Genomic DNA, 14811 nt, shown 5'->3' with positions numbered 1-14811 from the left:
TGCGCATGACGATTGGTTACGAAGGGGGCCATCATGCAACGACAAACCACCAACACATTACCGGCAAAACACCTACTGTCCAGAGATACACGCGGTGTGCTCAAGACAGTCTAGTTACGGCAGTCAAAGATTGCGCATCCAGTCAAGTGTTGACCCAGAGAATGCAACTTCAACGACGCCCCCGGTTACAGATCAGTTAGCGTCCTCTCAGACCCGCTTCACTGCAAGTTAGGAACGGCAGGGTCCCGAAAGGAGAAAATGGGTCACCGAATCATCTCGCCATCCCGCCAATGGCAATGCTCATTGACTGAAGCTGTCTTGCCCTCCCTCCAGCCGTTCATGTCCAGCGTCACACAGCAGTCGTCCATGGCGCGGTTCAGCAAATTGAACATACCGCGTAAATGAAGCCCGGTGAGCGGTATGTCAACGTTGGCAATCACCTCCTTGCCTGCTCTTTTTAACCTGGGCTGCTAAGTTATTGGTACGGGGTTGTTTCTTGTCGTGCCTGCCTCCAGTCAATTTTCTGATCCCACTGCGACCCAATCTTGCAATATCATACGAAAAAGCACCGGCTAGGTAGCATCGTGGACGGTCGCGACAGTCCGCTACCAAATTCGTCTTCTTGCCCGGGTCACGATTCCGAGCATGCGATATTGTCGCAACGGAGTGCGTCTCTCATCTTCCCACGTCTCCGCTCAGCGTCCACGCTACCCATCGCCGACATACCCGCCTTGGCCTCGGACAAATACCTTGGGTACCTTACGATGCTCGCAATACGGACATCACCGCACAGCCGCCATCGCTACGTCCCAGCAGGTTGGAACCGCTACCCTTCTACCTACGCTATTGGCTGCGAGCCTGCGAGACACGTCAGCCGGAATTGCTCCCCATCCCGTTCGCTCTGTGCAGCGCTTTTTGCAGAGGCAATTCCACGCCTCCCTCCAAGCTTACTACACTCCGCCGAGTGCTTTCCCCGCCCCTCATCATCGTCCTGAATTCTGTGCTTCGGCGAGGGTGGGATAGGCTTCTCCCTTTTGAGATTAGAGAGGCGGCGGTGGACCCGGGCCGTTTCCTGGTCTGGCTGGGCCCCCGATCGACATGGAGTTCGGATGCGTCGGGGAAGCTAGCCCCTGGCTTCCGCTTCGTTTCTTCTCGGGGGTCGCGCGCTTGCTCTCACCTGCTGGCTCCCCACCCCGGTAAAATTTCCGTGATTGTCACGAATCTTACAGGGGATGCTCCGTCCAGTCTGCTCTCCAAGTCAGAGCCAGCAGTAGTTGATCATTTCTGGCAATGAGGATGTGCCCAGCAGAAGCACACAAGCGACGTCAAACATGGGGCCTAGGAGATGGGCCCCTCCCGGAACCTTGGCCAGCGGCCTGCCATCCATGTGCCTCCCCTGCCGCGGTTCTGTAACCGTGGCGACAAGCAGTGAAGCACTGAGTTGGTTAAGCTTCTGCAACAAACTCCGTTCCTCCTATTCTTGGGCAATGAGCGGTTCATCTTCCCGTGCTATACGGCCCGAGGCGAGAGATTCTTCCCCCGAGGGGGCTGCCGAGACCATGATTTCGGAAGTTCTCTCTCATACCGAAAGTCCTGCGGTGAGGCTAACAATCTCCCAGCTAAACCTGAGCATCGTGTGCTATGCTTTCGAGTCCCAAGCAACGCATCAGCCGTTTTTCTTGTAGTTCACCCTTCGCGAAGCAAGTCTTCACACAAACTTCCTTACTAAAGAAGGGGATTGCAAATCGTGTTCACTTCCCACGCCTTCCCTCGTATCAGGGTAGCATTCTCTGGTATTCAAAGCAAATTTATTATCTACTCGGGGTCTCCTTGGAGTACCCGAGGCCCACAACACAAGATCCAAACATGAGGTGGTTGCTCTTGGATCACTGGCGCCTACCAGGGTACGATCGAGCTCCTTGCTAGCTTGTTAGCGAGGCACATGGCAGGCGCCAATGAAGAACGAATCATTGGATATTTGTGGCAACGAAAGAAATCCAAGTGAAAGTAGAAAAAAAAAAAAAAAAAAAACTCTTGATGTAAGTAAAGACTAAAGGTGGAAAAAAAACCAGGGAAGATGTAAAACAAAAATATAGAGCAAGAACAAGGAGAGCAGAAAAGGAATGGCAAGTGAATGACTGTCTAGTCGTCAACGCCCAGGTTCCTGCGCTAACAAACAATACAAGGATTGACTGTACCAGGTGGGATTCAGTTCTTTAATCCCCACCTTCCTAAAAGAGAACCGTGAAGTTTATTGGTCAAATATGTCTAAGACCCTAAGCCTGAACTGATTGTTGTTTCGGTACGAGTACTCACGCTTGCCTGGCAACCCTGCGCTTCGTTCTGTTTTTTTCGTACTGCTACCTTGCCCGTAGCGGCTCTGACGTGCCTCCTTTGAACCTTGGCCGAAGCTCACTTCACGGAAAGCCATTCGGGGTTCAAGCCAGTCCCCAATCTGCGAACCCAACCTCTTTGTGCTTTTGACGACATGGCCAAAGCGCCGCCCCAAGAACCACCCTGTCAACCCGAACCCTAATCCTCACGTCATCCATATCGCCCCTTTTGTTTTGATGAACCACACGGTTGTCCTGCATTTCCATCCGTGCGAGTCCTGTCGAGGCGTTTCATTCAACGGCTCAGTTATGCTCTATTCTTCCCGAGAACCTATTTCTCATCAGCTTTTATCCTATTCATCAGTCCCCCGGCTGGCGGGTCTCACCCAAAACTCCAGCCTGCGAGATATGTCGTCGGACGTGTTCTCCGTCCCTCGTCTGAGGAAGTCACTGAAGCGGCGGACATCAACGATTAGGTGAAAGTTGTTAAGGTATTTTGGCCGGCCAGAGCAACGACATTCCGACTCGAGTCTCGTGTGCTCGGATCGGTGGAGGGGGGTCTCAATGCTTGTGTCACTGAACCGTCGAACCATGCCAACGGATGATCCTTGGAATCTCTACAACGCGGCACCGCGGACGAGGCTCATGGGACCGAGAGAACTGATACACTCCGTACTTTAGGGGGTAAATTTTGGTGGTGATGGAGATTGTGGCAAAGAGTTGGAACTTTGTCCCGTCGCGAATTCCCATCCTTTGCCGCTTCCAACATGCTGTATCAGACTTTTTTTTGCTGAGGGGTTCGAGATGTACTCAGTCCTAGCCGAATACAGACCCTCTATCTACTACCCTCTCTGGTCTTTCTATGCTCTGGATATGGAAGCGGGCCAACTTCCCTCGCCTCCAGTTGTCCATGTACTTCACGAACATACCGAACTGTTTGTCACCATCGGTGCCCGGTTTAAGCCCGGTGTTGAGACAAGATTTCGGGTCTACTCCGCATCACAACCGACACACTCATGCCGAGATCCTAGGTGGTGCATCCAAGACAAATGAGCAGGCAACACCGGAGGCAGGCGTATCGACAATTCGCCTACCGGCATGACGTCCTCTCTCTCTCTCTCTCTCTCTCTCTCTCTCTCACTCACACGCTTTCTCCTCTTTTTTGGCACCCAGATACAATTTCAATATATCGTTATCCCCTAGGACGCCTCGTTCAATTCTTGCTACCGATATCTGTGTCTGCCCTGAACTCACCAATCCCGTCACGGAACTACGCCTCTGATCTTTCCCTCTGCACGGCGGCGATGCATTGTAATGCAATGTCAAGCAAAGTAATACACCAAGCACGACAAGGGCAATCCTGCTCTTCCTCCTCCTTGTCCGGGAACAGAACCTGGCCAGCACGGAGCAGACAAATTAGCCATCGGTCTCTCAACGGTCAAGCCAGCCGCCGCCCACCCTCCTTCCTGACCGTGCAGACCGTCCGATCGCGGTAGATCACTACTTCCCCACCCACTGGCATCCTCCCAAGGCTCATCCACCGCCAATCGTCTCCCACCCACTCATCACCTTAAAGCGCGCTCCCCCCCTGGCTAAGATAGGTAGTCCTGCTTTACCTTGCCTTGCCGCGTGCCGCTTGCCGGCAATCTCCGTCAACTTCCCCCTCCATGTCTCTACCAGGGTAGTTATCACGCTTTCCGGTGTGCTGAAGGGTCACCGTCTACATACACACAGGGGCTTATTAGACTGGCCAGTGAGGTGCTCAACCAAGTCACATTACCCGGGGTGCAGCAAACATGGGGAGGACGGTGTGGATGGGCTACGGAGGTATGTGCTTGTATTGTACCGTAATGTACCACCATCAGAAAACCTGTTCCGGCCCGCAAACGCGCGAGAACCCGGGTAAGGGGTGACAGGGGGGTAAAGGGGGTTCGACGCAATTCCGTAGGTGCGGGTGGCGTTGAAGGTGAGGCTGCACTCTGCAACGGCACGTCCTCGAAGGTAATCCACCGACGGCTATCGCCAGAGCCAAGTCTTCATACCTACCTTAGGTACCTCAATTAGTATTTGCAGGAGGCCCGAAAAGTTCTCCTGTATCTGGACGGGGGGTTGGCGCTCCTGGATGGCCTTTTGAGGGACTTGTACTTCCGGTGCCGTAGAAAAAGGAAAAGGAACCGAGGGGCGACTGAGAGGTTTGGTCAGGGTGAGACAGTGAATAGAGTTTTGCGTCCGGTCGGCGGCGCAGTGCCTCTAGCATGCTGGACGGGACTTTCTAGTGCAGAGGTGGCGATCCACGAGAGATAACAGATCTGGAGGAGGGAGTAATTACTCGGGGGTTTTGTCAGACCACCTCACCCCATGCAGAGGAAGTCAGAATTTCATGCAAGCCTCTTGGTCTATGCATTCCCAACAAGCATGAAATGCTGGGCACGGCGATGGCAATGGTAGACCTGCTCCAAGCAGCCGCCCGCGGCTGAGCCCTGGTTTACAGTTTTGGCCATGAGGGTCTGGATGAGTCCAACCCACTGCGTGTTCACCAAGGGACTGAAGCCGAGCAGTGGGCGTAGGCGATAGCCACGATGCGGCCGCTGCCGATGACCACGAAAGCCACAAGAAAAAACCAGCAAGAATGACTTGCCTAGCAGTGCCCCGCCTTTGTCTGGAACCGCTGTTTCCAGGTGGATGGATCCAAGCTGTGGAAAGTTTGGCAGTGGCAAGGAAGTCAAGCGCATCTGGAGCGGCCGCCATCAATGCGGCCAGGTCGGCATAGCCTCCCGAGCGACTTCGCCCTTGATTGAGTAGAAGACGAGAACTTGAGACGGGAAATAGGTAGAAATAGCACAGCAACAAAGAACAGGGTATTGACGCATCCAGCGAGTTTCCATGAGCTGGACTTGGTGTTTTTAAGGATCATACAAACGGAAACCGAGGCGAACGGCGTGGTGGTTTAGCCTCAAGCCCTCTTGGCAACCTGCGATGTAAGTGAGGCCAAGTGTAGGAGACCAACGCCAAAAACAAGAACAGAGTGAGAACAAAGCGGGAAAATGAGTTGAGAGAAGCGGATATGGACAAACGAGCCCCAGAGAAGGAGAGGCCAGCACATTGTTCCTCCTTTACGCAACTCGACTTAGAGACTAACTCGCAGTATATGAAACCGGCATTGCGCTTCGACCCAAGGTAGGGATACAGACGTTCCCTCGATGCTGTCATTCAGCAAGACATGACTCGGTTACTCCAGTTTGATGTTCTGATCCCACCGTTCTGGCAAACCCGCCAGTAGGAGCAACAGAGTAGACATCCTTCACCGGCGGCATCGATATACCGTGCCAGCCAGGCCCAACGCCGCAGAGCGGCGTCCAAAGACGATCCAATCCGGGAGCACCAAGAACGTGACAAGAAGGAAAGTCATAGGGGTTCGACTCATGAGTGGGTTCAAGAGTGCCGCGTCTTCAGGTTCCGCCAATCCGGATTCCAACACACACCCACCCCCCCCCCCCCCCCGAGGGAGGTTCGGGCCCCCAACATGGCCGGAGCATGAGGATTGAGGAAGAAGGATGGAAATAAAGAGCTTGGGGGCTTGGGAATATTGCAATACAATGCAACACTTGAAGTGGGAAGTCACCCAGTGTGTCCAGACCGTGAGCATGTCGAAGTGGAAGAAAGACAAAGAGCAACAACAAACAGTTCAACGCCACTCCCGCTCCGGGAATGCGGCCACTGACACATCTGCCGGGCGGTAGCATTCCCTGCCGGGTGTCACCCAACATGATGAAACAAACATCTGGAGAAGTCTAGAAAAAGGAGTGTTGGAGATAAAACAATGACTGGTGCCCGGGGTCCGTGTCCGTGCCGAGTGCCGACAGCTCAGTCACGACAGTAGGTAGGTGGCGATGCTGTGATGGTGCGGAAAAGCTACCCCGGAATTGAAGTGGCTGCCGAGGACGAGAGCTAGCAAGCTCAGCTTGATGTTTCAGAGTCGCGGCTGCTGGGAATTGGGACGAAACTACAGATATCACCGAGAAAGAGAATTGGGGGCTGTGAAGCTGAACTGAGCTGAGCTTGTGCCGCATGTCTCCTTCAAACCCCAAAACATTCGAAACCAACCACACCTCCCAAGAATATGACCGCACCTTTCCGCACAATGGGTTCCGACAAGAATAGCAGCAACAAAGCCCATGCAAGATGCCCATCTGAGATCCGGCACCGTCGTTGGTTCCCAGGCTTGCCTCCACCTTGGCGGACGCAGTGACAGCCATTCCATCACATGGGCGTCGACGTCCAACTTCAAGAATAAATAAACAGACATGATGAAACAAACGGCCCGACCCGTCGGGCAGCTTATTATAGAACCTTCCGGCTGTTCGTGACCTGCCTGCTTCACAAGCACCCGGTGCTGCACCGGGGAACTCATCCGAGACATGATACCAACGCGGCCAGAGAGCTATACTCATGACGGCAACAACCTCGTGGATACATGTTTTTACTTTCGCTATCTGAAACTGCCTTTGATCAGATAGACTTCATCTCCCACAACCAAGAACCAACCGCAACCCTTTTGTTGTGCGTTTTCCGCGCCTGACCCCTACCTCTCGAACCATACCCGATGAGACCTGATACCATAAGTGACAATGTGCGCTGAAATCAAAAACCGGGTATTTCGTCAAAAAATTGGAAACATATACTACCGAAAGATTGCTGCAGGCTTGAGTGTGTGCTTGTAGGTGTGCTATCTGGGATGTAGGCCCCGAATCAGCCTTGGCCGAGTGATGATTGAGCGCACCCTAAGCACTCTCGATGGGCACGAACGTGTAGTTGAAGTCGAGGAGTCCGTCCAACATCCAGTGCTGAGGGTCCCAGAAGTCCAGATTGCTGTTGTAATCGTTTATTCCCACGAGTGACGAGCCTTGGGTGGCTCCTCCCATCGCCGAGCCTCCGCTGGGCGTCAGAGCACCGTTGGACGCCGCCAGGCCGAGGTTAGCAGGGAGACTGTGTGATGGCGGGGCGAGGGTGCTGTCCAGATGAGTTGAGGAGGCTGAAGACTCATTAGCCGAATCGGGATTCGTGGGTTGCTTCAGAGCTACGAAAGAGTATCTTAGCCCGCACGGGTTCACCTAAGAGAACAGGCAACGACGAGGGTCTAAAAACATGGTGGTGCCGGGGGGAATGTTATAGAGAGACTCACCATCAAGCGTTCCCCGGCCTCTGGCCTGGTACTCCTCCCTCCAGTGCCAGATCGAGTCGAAGACGAGACTCATGCTGTGGCGGCACCTGACCTTCAGCTGCAAACTGTCGTCAATTTCTGGGTCGTCGCCCTGAAATGACGGCGAGCTTCCCTCGATCCTAGCACCGTTCCAGATCTGGACCATCAGCTCCGCAAGCCTCCAGTTCAGATCGTTCTGCACCACGCTGGTAGTCCTGATAGCCTGGATGGTCCTGTGGAAGAGCGTTCGGCCCCTCTCAAAGTCGACCTGCTTGACAAAGAAGGACCGCATGAGCTTCAGCAAGGCGAAGCCAGCGGCGACCAGCATTTGCTGTATGTAGTTTGTGGCGTACTTCAACATATAATCCTCCCGTAGCTGGTATCGGTAGGAATCATCGCACGTCTCCGGACCATCCAGGATGTAATCGAGGTAACCGGTGGTGGCACGCCACAGGGCCATCAGATCATCAAGGTATCCTGGCGTGCGACTCGAGTCAAAGAACCCGGCAAGGCGTAGATGAAGGCAGGCTGCCTTGAGGTGGAGGTACACGATGGGCGACAGGTTCTGTGCCACAATTGAAGCCTGGAGCTCGTTGAACTCGCGTCGATATACGCGCATCAACATGGCTCGATGTTCGTCCCCTGCCACACCCCTCGGGTCACTGGCATTGCTATACATCTCTTTTGAGACCTTATCGCAGAAGCGCTCTATGAGCAGCCTGGCCTCCAGCTCGGGCCCAAGCGAGTATGGCCCCTCGACACCTGGCCGTATGGCCAACGTCCAGTCGTATAAAGTGGAGGCTGGTTGGCCGTAGCCCGTTCCGATTGTTTGGGCGACGATATTACATACTGCCCAGGTTTTGATGCGGTCGTGCAGCCCCTCGTTGTTGAGCTCCACGGCGACTCGCGAGAAGTCGTTGATGTGGTTGGGTCGGTGAAGGCCGATTCCCGTTGCCGTTTTCATCATGACGCCACAGAGAATATGCGTGGGGTCGGCCGACGTGGTGCTCGTCGGGAGCGGCCACGTACAGAGCAAACAGAGCGCCTTGACGACAAAGTAGCTTTGAGGAACGTCGCCGACGGTGGACCAGAGCAGCCTTGTCAAGGGGCTTGAGAGCTTGGTGAGGATGTTAGGGTCGGAACCAAAGCGTCTGCTGGCGACGGCGACGATGGCCCAGTACAGAAGAGGGTGTTGTTGATAATACTGATCCGGCGTCTGGGCAGGATTGAGAAAGGGGAGGAATGGGTGGTAATAGTTAAAGAATTGGCTGAATAGCTGGCCCTCCTCGTCCTCGGTGAGCCTGAAGTCGTCGAGTTCTCGGGCAATGCGCGGAAGAGCGTAGGAACCGCCGCGCTTGAGGTGTAGGAGTGATGACACGGCTTCATCGGAACCCATCAATGAGGGATGCCTGGTATGAGTGTACTGGCTCGTGACAACGGGCGACTGGAGCTGTGACTGGATGGCGGAATGGACGGCAGAATGTACCATGTCGTCGTCATCGTCGAGAGCGAAGCCTTGGCTCTTGGCGAGCTGAACAGCGCGGCGTAACCTCTCAATCTCCCTCTCCATCTCGGCGTGCTTGGAGCGCTTGCCTATCCGCTTGAAATTGGACTCGATCTTGCACTCGAGCTTGAGCCGATTGCACCGCGAGCAACTTTGAAATGGTTCCTGGACGACATCGCATCGTAACTAGAAGAGGTTGAAATGGGTACATGTTAGCCTTGAACAGCGTGCGTCGAGGACCGGGTTCCGGAGGGATAGCAATGCCAGAGAATCCAATCCGGATCAAGTGCGGTCCGGGTAAGGGAGGCGGAAGCGGAGGTGTAGGTGGAACGAAGGGGCCTGTGACTCAACAGGTGACTTACCTTTTGCTGGCGGCACTCGTTGCAAGCACGCTTCACGCCGGGCAGACGGCGACTCTTGGTGTCTGGAGAGGCATTCTCGTCGTGGTCGACGTCATGGTCATGGTCGTGGTCGTGATCCTGGTCGAGGAGACTAGCCGGACTGCTGTCCAAGGTGCTCCGTTTGCGCTTGGTCGAGCCGGCCGAGTTGAGACCCTGACTCCGCATGCCGGCGGCAAAGTCAGAGCTCTCCATGGCCGAGCCGGCGCCCCCTGGTGACGGGTGGGGGAGATAAACGACAGTGTAATCAGACACTGAGGCCTGAGTGGGCTCCGGTTCCCGGGACGGCACGGGACGGCGCGAGATAGGCTGTTGGCAGCGGCAATCTGGTCGTTGGAAGGTCCGGTTTCGCGGTTGCGATGGGAGAGAATTGGAGGTGAAAAAGCCGATTTACGGAAGGCTGGGTGTGTCGCGCAAGCCACCTCAGTCTGGATCTCTCGCTGAGCGGGGCTTGGGGCGGGGAAGGCTCCGCAGATTTTGAGCTGAGATGGAATTTGAGTCAGATGATTGGCTGTCGTTTGACTCAACTTCGCTAAGGTACGACGCTCTCAACGTAGTCATGAGCAATTCGAAACTCCTTGTTTGACTTTGACACTGCTGTCCTACATTGAGACTTCTCTCAAGATTCGGAGGGGTTGCACAGATTACAGTATCTGCACGTGGCCTGCGACATGGGCGAACTTCTGTGCCGATCAACAGTCGAGTCTGTCGCGACTCTCGACTCTCATTCGAACCCCACTAAACGCTCGCACTCAGGTTTCATGTATCCAGTCCTCATGAAGATCATGCCATTTGACTTTTAGAATGCATTTTAGTACTTGGTGATTTTCTCGCTAGGGCTTCCAATTGGGCTCCAACGGACACTCATTGACTTCTCCCCCGATCATCCGCAGCCCAAATACCGACGATACCTTTGGACTTGCTTGAGTCCTTTCGCAAATGTCTTCTACTACACCTTATAACTGTGCAGTTCCAGCTACACAACTTGAGGAACTAGAACAAGACTAAACTCTAGACAAGCATACAGGGTAGGCTTGTTGCGCACCTCTAACCATGGCATTCTCCTAACAGGCCAAGCCTTGAGGTCTCAAAATACAAGTTCTCAAACAGCCAAGCTTTCTCATGGATGATTCTGATGCCCACCTTGTCAAAGCCAACCGAATTCTGGGATAGCTAGTTGATGTTGCTTGGGCCCCGTTTTTCTAGAAGGTGGCGGCAGCGGCACACCAGCCACATGCCAGCTCCATGTGTGGCTTGAGCCCGCAATGACGACAGGGACCCACCTGTAACTTGAAGGTCTAATAAACCACCAAATCTAGAGGAGCGAACTAAGAGCACAGCATTCACCAGAGGCAATACACAGATTGACGAGACAATTCACAATGGGCGCATCCGGCTCTAAAGCAGCGCAGCAAACCGTGCGGAAATTCCCTTCGCGCGCTCCTGGGTCATCTCCAACGGCGGCTGTTGCAAGCCCAGCAACGCGGTCAACTCCACGGTCGGCTCCCACTCCCTCAGCAGACACGCGGCAGCGGTCTCAGCCGCAGGCTTCCTACACAAAAGATGACTGTGAGTTGCAACGCACGCTGGGGTCTTATGAACTACCGACAATCTGACAAGTTGCAGCAACTCACGCCGACTCGGAGGCTGCAGATGGTCCCGAACTCAGGCCGGACTTTGCGGGCCGCCTCCAGAAAATGGGTATCGTGCAGCCGAATCCGATATTCTCGGCGTCGTCAATAGCATCTCCATTTCCGGATGCCTACGGAATCCCTCATTCACTATCGAACCCACAGTATCCGTCATCCTCGAGCAATGCGACCCTCAGCGTCCTCGAAATGCGGCGCCAAATCGAGGCCAGAGCCAAGGATGAGCTGGACAATATGGGCAAGTCGACCGACAAGGGGAAGGAGTTTCTGGACATTGCTACGGTCAAGCAAATACTGGTACTACAGCAGGGAGGCGCTTCAGCAAGAGACATTGAGTCACGGCTAGGGCTCAAGCCTGGTGTTGTCGCGAGGCTGGGCCCGCAGGGGATCGTGACTCCGGCATCGTGAACGACTATGACGGAAAAATCTGGCTTGCACTGCTAGATGAAACCTGGATGCCAGTGGATGGATTTACCATGAGACCAAGACCGGAACCCACGCCCTTCACTTCATGTACACTACCACTCCGATACCCGGACCGTGTCAAAATTGGCCAAGTTGTCTCGATACCTTTCGGATGCTGTCGTCCTCGTTACCAAGCGCAGTGGCCTCCGTCGATTCTGAGATCTGCCCCGGTCATGAAGCTGCTGGCGTCGCTGAGAAGGAAGACGGCCGCGCCTCGGTACTCCTCTGGGTAGCTCAGCCGCTTGAGCATATTGGCGTCTGGCCACGCCGTCCGTCTCTCGGGAACTGCTTCGAAGAGTCCTGCAGTCATGTCCGTTTGAATGTAGCCTGGACTGAGACTGTTAACGCGAATGTCTGGACCCCATTCGGCAGCAAGGTTGCGAGCGAGCTGCAACACGGCGGCCTTGGATGCGTTGTACGCCCTGCGTCTGGTCAACCCAAATGTTTTCATGGAACAGGAAGGGCAGTACAGGGAAAGACTCACGGACAAATCAGCCCTCTGTTCGCCACCGTCCCGCTCATACTGCCAATGAGCACCAAGCTTCCCTTTTGCTTGCGCTTGATCATCTCCCGCGCCACCGCCTGCGCCGTCATGAACACCCCCGTCACGTTAACACCCAGCATCTTGTCCGAATCCTCAGCCGTGTATTCGAGAGCAGGGGTCTCCTGCTGAATGCCCGCCGCGGCAACCAAGCCGTCGATGCGGCCCTCCTTGTCGGCGATGCCGCCGACAATCTGGCCGAGGGCTTTTTGGTCTCGCACATCGACGCGGTGATAGCTCATGCGGGAGCCCAGCTCCGACGCGGCGCGCTCGGCGATGCGGGAGAAGTCGCTGCCTTGTTCGGGCTGCGGGAGACGGTCGAGGGCATGCACCACGGCGCCAGCTTCGAGCAGCGCTTCGGCTTGCGTCAGGCCGACGCCCCGGGCGCCGCCCGAGATGACGATCACGCGGTTTTTGAGGCTGAACTCGGGGAGGATGGTGCTCCGGTTCTGACGGTTGCGCGTCTGGTGGAATGCCCTAGACAGGGCGATCGGGGTAGACTGCAGGGATTGGCGGGCGAGGAGGGCGCGGGGGCCCGCTGTCAGGGCTGTCTTGAAGGTGAGGGATGTCATGTTGGGAGTCGTAGATTGGAGTTTGTGGGAGTTCTCAGGTGTGTGGATCTTCGTAGACCCTTCCCAAGCGCTGGGTACGGTGCTTATATACAAGTAGGTAAATATGTCGACTCAAAGCCACCGTCACTCACCAAGTTAAACGATCAAAGAGTTTAGATGGCGAGAGGGGTGCAGCCAGCGCAGCTGGCCAGTCTGATCTTATACCAATCAATAAACCTGACAAGTCACGGCGTCATTCCTGCCGTAACCCAGTTAAGGGATGTTTGACTTGAGGGAGCTGCCCCTCATACAGGACTCCTCATGACCCCTCATGACCGGTCCAGCTTTCATTGACGGACCTAATCCCACCTCTATCCCAAGCTTAAGCCTTCCCTCTACTGGATCTTCATCGAATCCATCAAGCACCTTGCAGAACATGCCGAAGCCGGTGGAATCCCCTAAATGACCGGCGGCGGCCGCTTCCGCTTTCAATTGGTTCATTCGAGGTTGGATATAGCCCAAGAGCCTCTTAATCCATCTCTCTTCGTGCGAATGCCGCCCAAGCGACGCAGCGCTTGCTGCAGGCGACACTTGGATGTCAGCCCGTTGCAGAAGTTGAGCGTCGATCGAAGGTGTGGAGAAGGTGAGCGGGTTCCCGAAACGGGTAACCCGACCCGAGGGGACAATGAGGAGCAGAGACGACCACGGATCCTGCTTCCACGGCATTGGGACAGCTGAGAAAGTCGGCTTGCGACCAGCTTCGGGTACCTGGTACCGGAGTGTTCGCAAACCCAGCAAAGTACCCCCATCAACACATCAGTATCAACAGGGGCATACCACAACCATGAACTGTTCCTTTCTCGGAAGACGCTGCTCAGGGAATCTTTTTCTTTTGTTTTTTAGTGAGACAGTTAACGACAGTTCAAGCGCTGCCTGCATCAACCGTGGCACACTGTACAGTTCGCAAGTCTCTGCGATTGGCCGCGGGAAGGATCCGAGCTGTGTGGCATCTGCAGCACCTCATCAAGGTGTGAGTGGTTCTTCCATGCACACTCCGGATTCTGATAATGCCCAGCTTCTCTCCAAGGGACCCCAAGCAACCTAGCAAAGCGCGAGCGGCCTGGCCTGGAGATGCTTCATCCATTAAGTTGTCTTGTGTGCTACCATCTTCGAGCCTTCTTGCCACTGACTGAGTGTAACATTGGCTGCCAGCAGGGACAAGCAATGGATATATTGGGCGCTGGGTAAGCGACGTGACTGCCTTGAACCAGGACTCAATCAAACTCGACTCCGAAACCCCGCACTTGGGTGTTACTGACACACAGCTGGTGAGGCGTCGGTGGCGTCTAGGAACCGGGTCCGGGTAAGGAAACCGCCCCAGAGCGGAGCTGGAACACCACGCGTGGTAGAGCCGGGGCATGGTTTACCAGTCAGCGGAAGTCCCACGAGGGAATGGTGTACTGCGCTCTCAAGCGCGAAGGGCTGGCCGAAAGGGCCTGCTGCGGCAATCGAGAAGACTGTGTGCTATGCTTGCGTCCATTCAGCTTTTCGACGCCGACATCCGGCGCTCGAGTCCATCCTATTGCTGTCATGTGGGGTGAGTTTAGGACATCCACACCACTTGGCTCGTCTTGCAATTTGACCATAGGGAAGTGAGTGTCCGCGATAGCCGTATTGCCAGCCCTACGGAGTAGCTTTTGGTGGTCCCGGCAAAACCCTCACTGGATCAGCGACTGGGCCGATTCTGAATCTTGCATTCCGCAATCGTTCCACAGTGCCAAGACCTCCTCCGGCTTGAACCCGCCCGCCGTGGGGAGCCCACAAAAAGCGGTTGGTAGCACAAGGTACTGGTACGCCGTAAATCGTGGTATTCCGTAAGAAGTGCCGGATAGAAGAGGGTAATCCCAAGGAGATATGATGGGAAGAACATACGAAGACAGCCGTTAGAAACTCGATAGTCCGTCAGAACACATGACCTGTGTGGCTCCTTCATTCCCTTCTCGACGCTCTGAGTGGCTTGCTGACACGCTCACTTTCACAAACTCGCCAGGATACGGGGCACCCCCAAATGAGCACTCTGCCGCTTTGCTCGAAGAGAACGATACATACTGGAAGCTCGGAATACTGAGGCCAAAGTGCCGTCCGGATGTTGGTCACTGTTTCGAAACGT

The 14811-nt window shown here is 54.9% G+C and overlaps 9 protein-coding genes across 9 annotated transcripts; 3 read left to right on the top strand and 6 right to left on the bottom strand.

Moving 5' to 3' along the window:
- The first annotated feature begins 1116 nt into the window (after positions 1 to 1116).
- On the top strand, positions 1117 to 1991 carry N657DRAFT_639998 (uncharacterized protein). The gene has a single exon (XM_062791883.1). It carries the CDS (start codon positions 1332 to 1334, stop codon positions 1683 to 1685), a length of 354 nt encoding a protein of 117 aa, XP_062653157.1. The 5' UTR covers positions 1117 to 1331; the 3' UTR covers positions 1686 to 1991.
- Positions 1992 to 3154: 1163 nt separating this feature from the next.
- Positions 3155 to 3925, top strand: N657DRAFT_72041 (uncharacterized protein). Its single transcript, XM_062797511.1, has one exon. It carries the CDS (start codon positions 3383 to 3385, stop codon positions 3827 to 3829), a length of 447 nt encoding a protein of 148 aa, XP_062653156.1. The 5' UTR covers positions 3155 to 3382; the 3' UTR covers positions 3830 to 3925.
- Positions 3926 to 4187: 262 nt separating this feature from the next.
- Positions 4188 to 4607, bottom strand: N657DRAFT_639995 (uncharacterized protein). The gene has a single exon (XM_062791882.1). It carries the CDS (start codon positions 4588 to 4590, stop codon positions 4390 to 4392), a length of 201 nt encoding a protein of 66 aa, XP_062653155.1. The 5' UTR covers positions 4591 to 4607; the 3' UTR covers positions 4188 to 4389.
- N657DRAFT_72035 (uncharacterized protein) lies at positions 4450 to 5162 on the bottom strand. Its single transcript, XM_062797510.1, has one exon. The coding sequence runs from the start codon at positions 5079 to 5081 to the stop codon at positions 4704 to 4706; it is 378 nt and encodes a 125-aa protein (XP_062653154.1). The 5' UTR covers positions 5082 to 5162; the 3' UTR covers positions 4450 to 4703.
- Positions 5163 to 7114: 1952 nt separating this feature from the next.
- Positions 7115 to 9630, bottom strand: N657DRAFT_630286 (uncharacterized protein; the record flags this gene model as incomplete). The annotated part of the gene is made up of 3 exons (XM_062790967.1): positions 7115 to 7410; positions 7516 to 9223; positions 9400 to 9630. The coding sequence occupies 3 exons, from the start codon at positions 9628 to 9630 to the stop codon at positions 7115 to 7117; spliced, it is 2235 nt and encodes a 744-aa protein (XP_062653153.1).
- Positions 9631 to 10817: 1187 nt separating this feature from the next.
- On the top strand, positions 10818 to 11492 carry N657DRAFT_677014 (uncharacterized protein; the record flags this gene model as incomplete). Its single annotated transcript, XM_062795943.1, has 2 exons — positions 10818 to 11004; positions 11062 to 11492. The coding sequence occupies 2 exons, from the start codon at positions 10818 to 10820 to the stop codon at positions 11490 to 11492; spliced, it is 618 nt and encodes a 205-aa protein (XP_062653152.1).
- Positions 11324 to 12866, bottom strand: N657DRAFT_71706 (NAD(P)-binding protein). The gene is made up of 2 exons (XM_062797485.1): positions 12034 to 12866; positions 11324 to 11971 (listed from the first exon to the last, which is right to left on the bottom strand). Exons 1-2 carry the CDS (start codon positions 12660 to 12662, stop codon positions 11677 to 11679), a joined length of 924 nt encoding a protein of 307 aa, XP_062653151.1. The 5' UTR covers positions 12663 to 12866; the 3' UTR covers positions 11324 to 11676.
- N657DRAFT_71902 (uncharacterized protein) lies at positions 12840 to 13500 on the bottom strand. The gene has a single exon (XM_062797502.1). The coding sequence runs from the start codon at positions 13365 to 13367 to the stop codon at positions 12915 to 12917; it is 453 nt and encodes a 150-aa protein (XP_062653150.1). The 5' UTR covers positions 13368 to 13500; the 3' UTR covers positions 12840 to 12914.
- On the bottom strand, positions 13466 to 14214 carry N657DRAFT_71803 (uncharacterized protein). Its single transcript, XM_062797495.1, has one exon. It carries the CDS (start codon positions 14059 to 14061, stop codon positions 13564 to 13566), a length of 498 nt encoding a protein of 165 aa, XP_062653149.1. The 5' UTR covers positions 14062 to 14214; the 3' UTR covers positions 13466 to 13563.
- Positions 14215 to 14811: the final 597 nt, after the last annotated feature.

This window comes from Parathielavia appendiculata (genome assembly GCF_033297405.1).
Source record: "Parathielavia appendiculata strain CBS 731.68 unplaced genomic scaffold N657scaffold_1, whole genome shotgun sequence".
Taxonomy (NCBI): Eukaryota; Fungi; Ascomycota; class Sordariomycetes; order Sordariales; family Chaetomiaceae; genus Parathielavia; species Parathielavia appendiculata.
The sequence above is the reverse complement of the archived record's forward strand: the minus strand, read 5'-3'. Positions and strand labels throughout refer to the sequence as shown.

Coding starts and splice junctions, on each gene's coding strand:
- N657DRAFT_639998 (XM_062791883.1), top strand. CDS start 1,332: ATGGGGCCTAGGAGATGGGCCCCTCCCGGAACCTTGGCCAGCGGCCTG.
- N657DRAFT_72041 (XM_062797511.1), top strand. CDS start 3,383: ATGAGCAGGCAACACCGGAGGCAGGCGTATCGACAATTCGCCTACCGG.
- N657DRAFT_639995 (XM_062791882.1), bottom strand. CDS start 4,590: ATGCTAGAGGCACTGCGCCGCCGACCGGACGCAAAACTCTATTCACTG.
- N657DRAFT_72035 (XM_062797510.1), bottom strand. CDS start 5,081: ATGGCGGCCGCTCCAGATGCGCTTGACTTCCTTGCCACTGCCAAACTT.
- N657DRAFT_71706 (XM_062797485.1), bottom strand. CDS start 12,662: ATGACATCCCTCACCTTCAAGACAGCCCTGACAGCGGGCCCCCGCGCC. Junction 11,972..12,033: donor AACAGAGGGCTGATTTGTCC/GTGAGTCTTTCC, acceptor GACCAGACGCAG/GGCGTACAACGCATCCAAGG.
- N657DRAFT_71902 (XM_062797502.1), bottom strand. CDS start 13,367: ATGCCGTGGAAGCAGGATCCGTGGTCGTCTCTGCTCCTCATTGTCCCC.
- N657DRAFT_71803 (XM_062797495.1), bottom strand. CDS start 14,061: ATGCCCCGGCTCTACCACGCGTGGTGTTCCAGCTCCGCTCTGGGGCGG.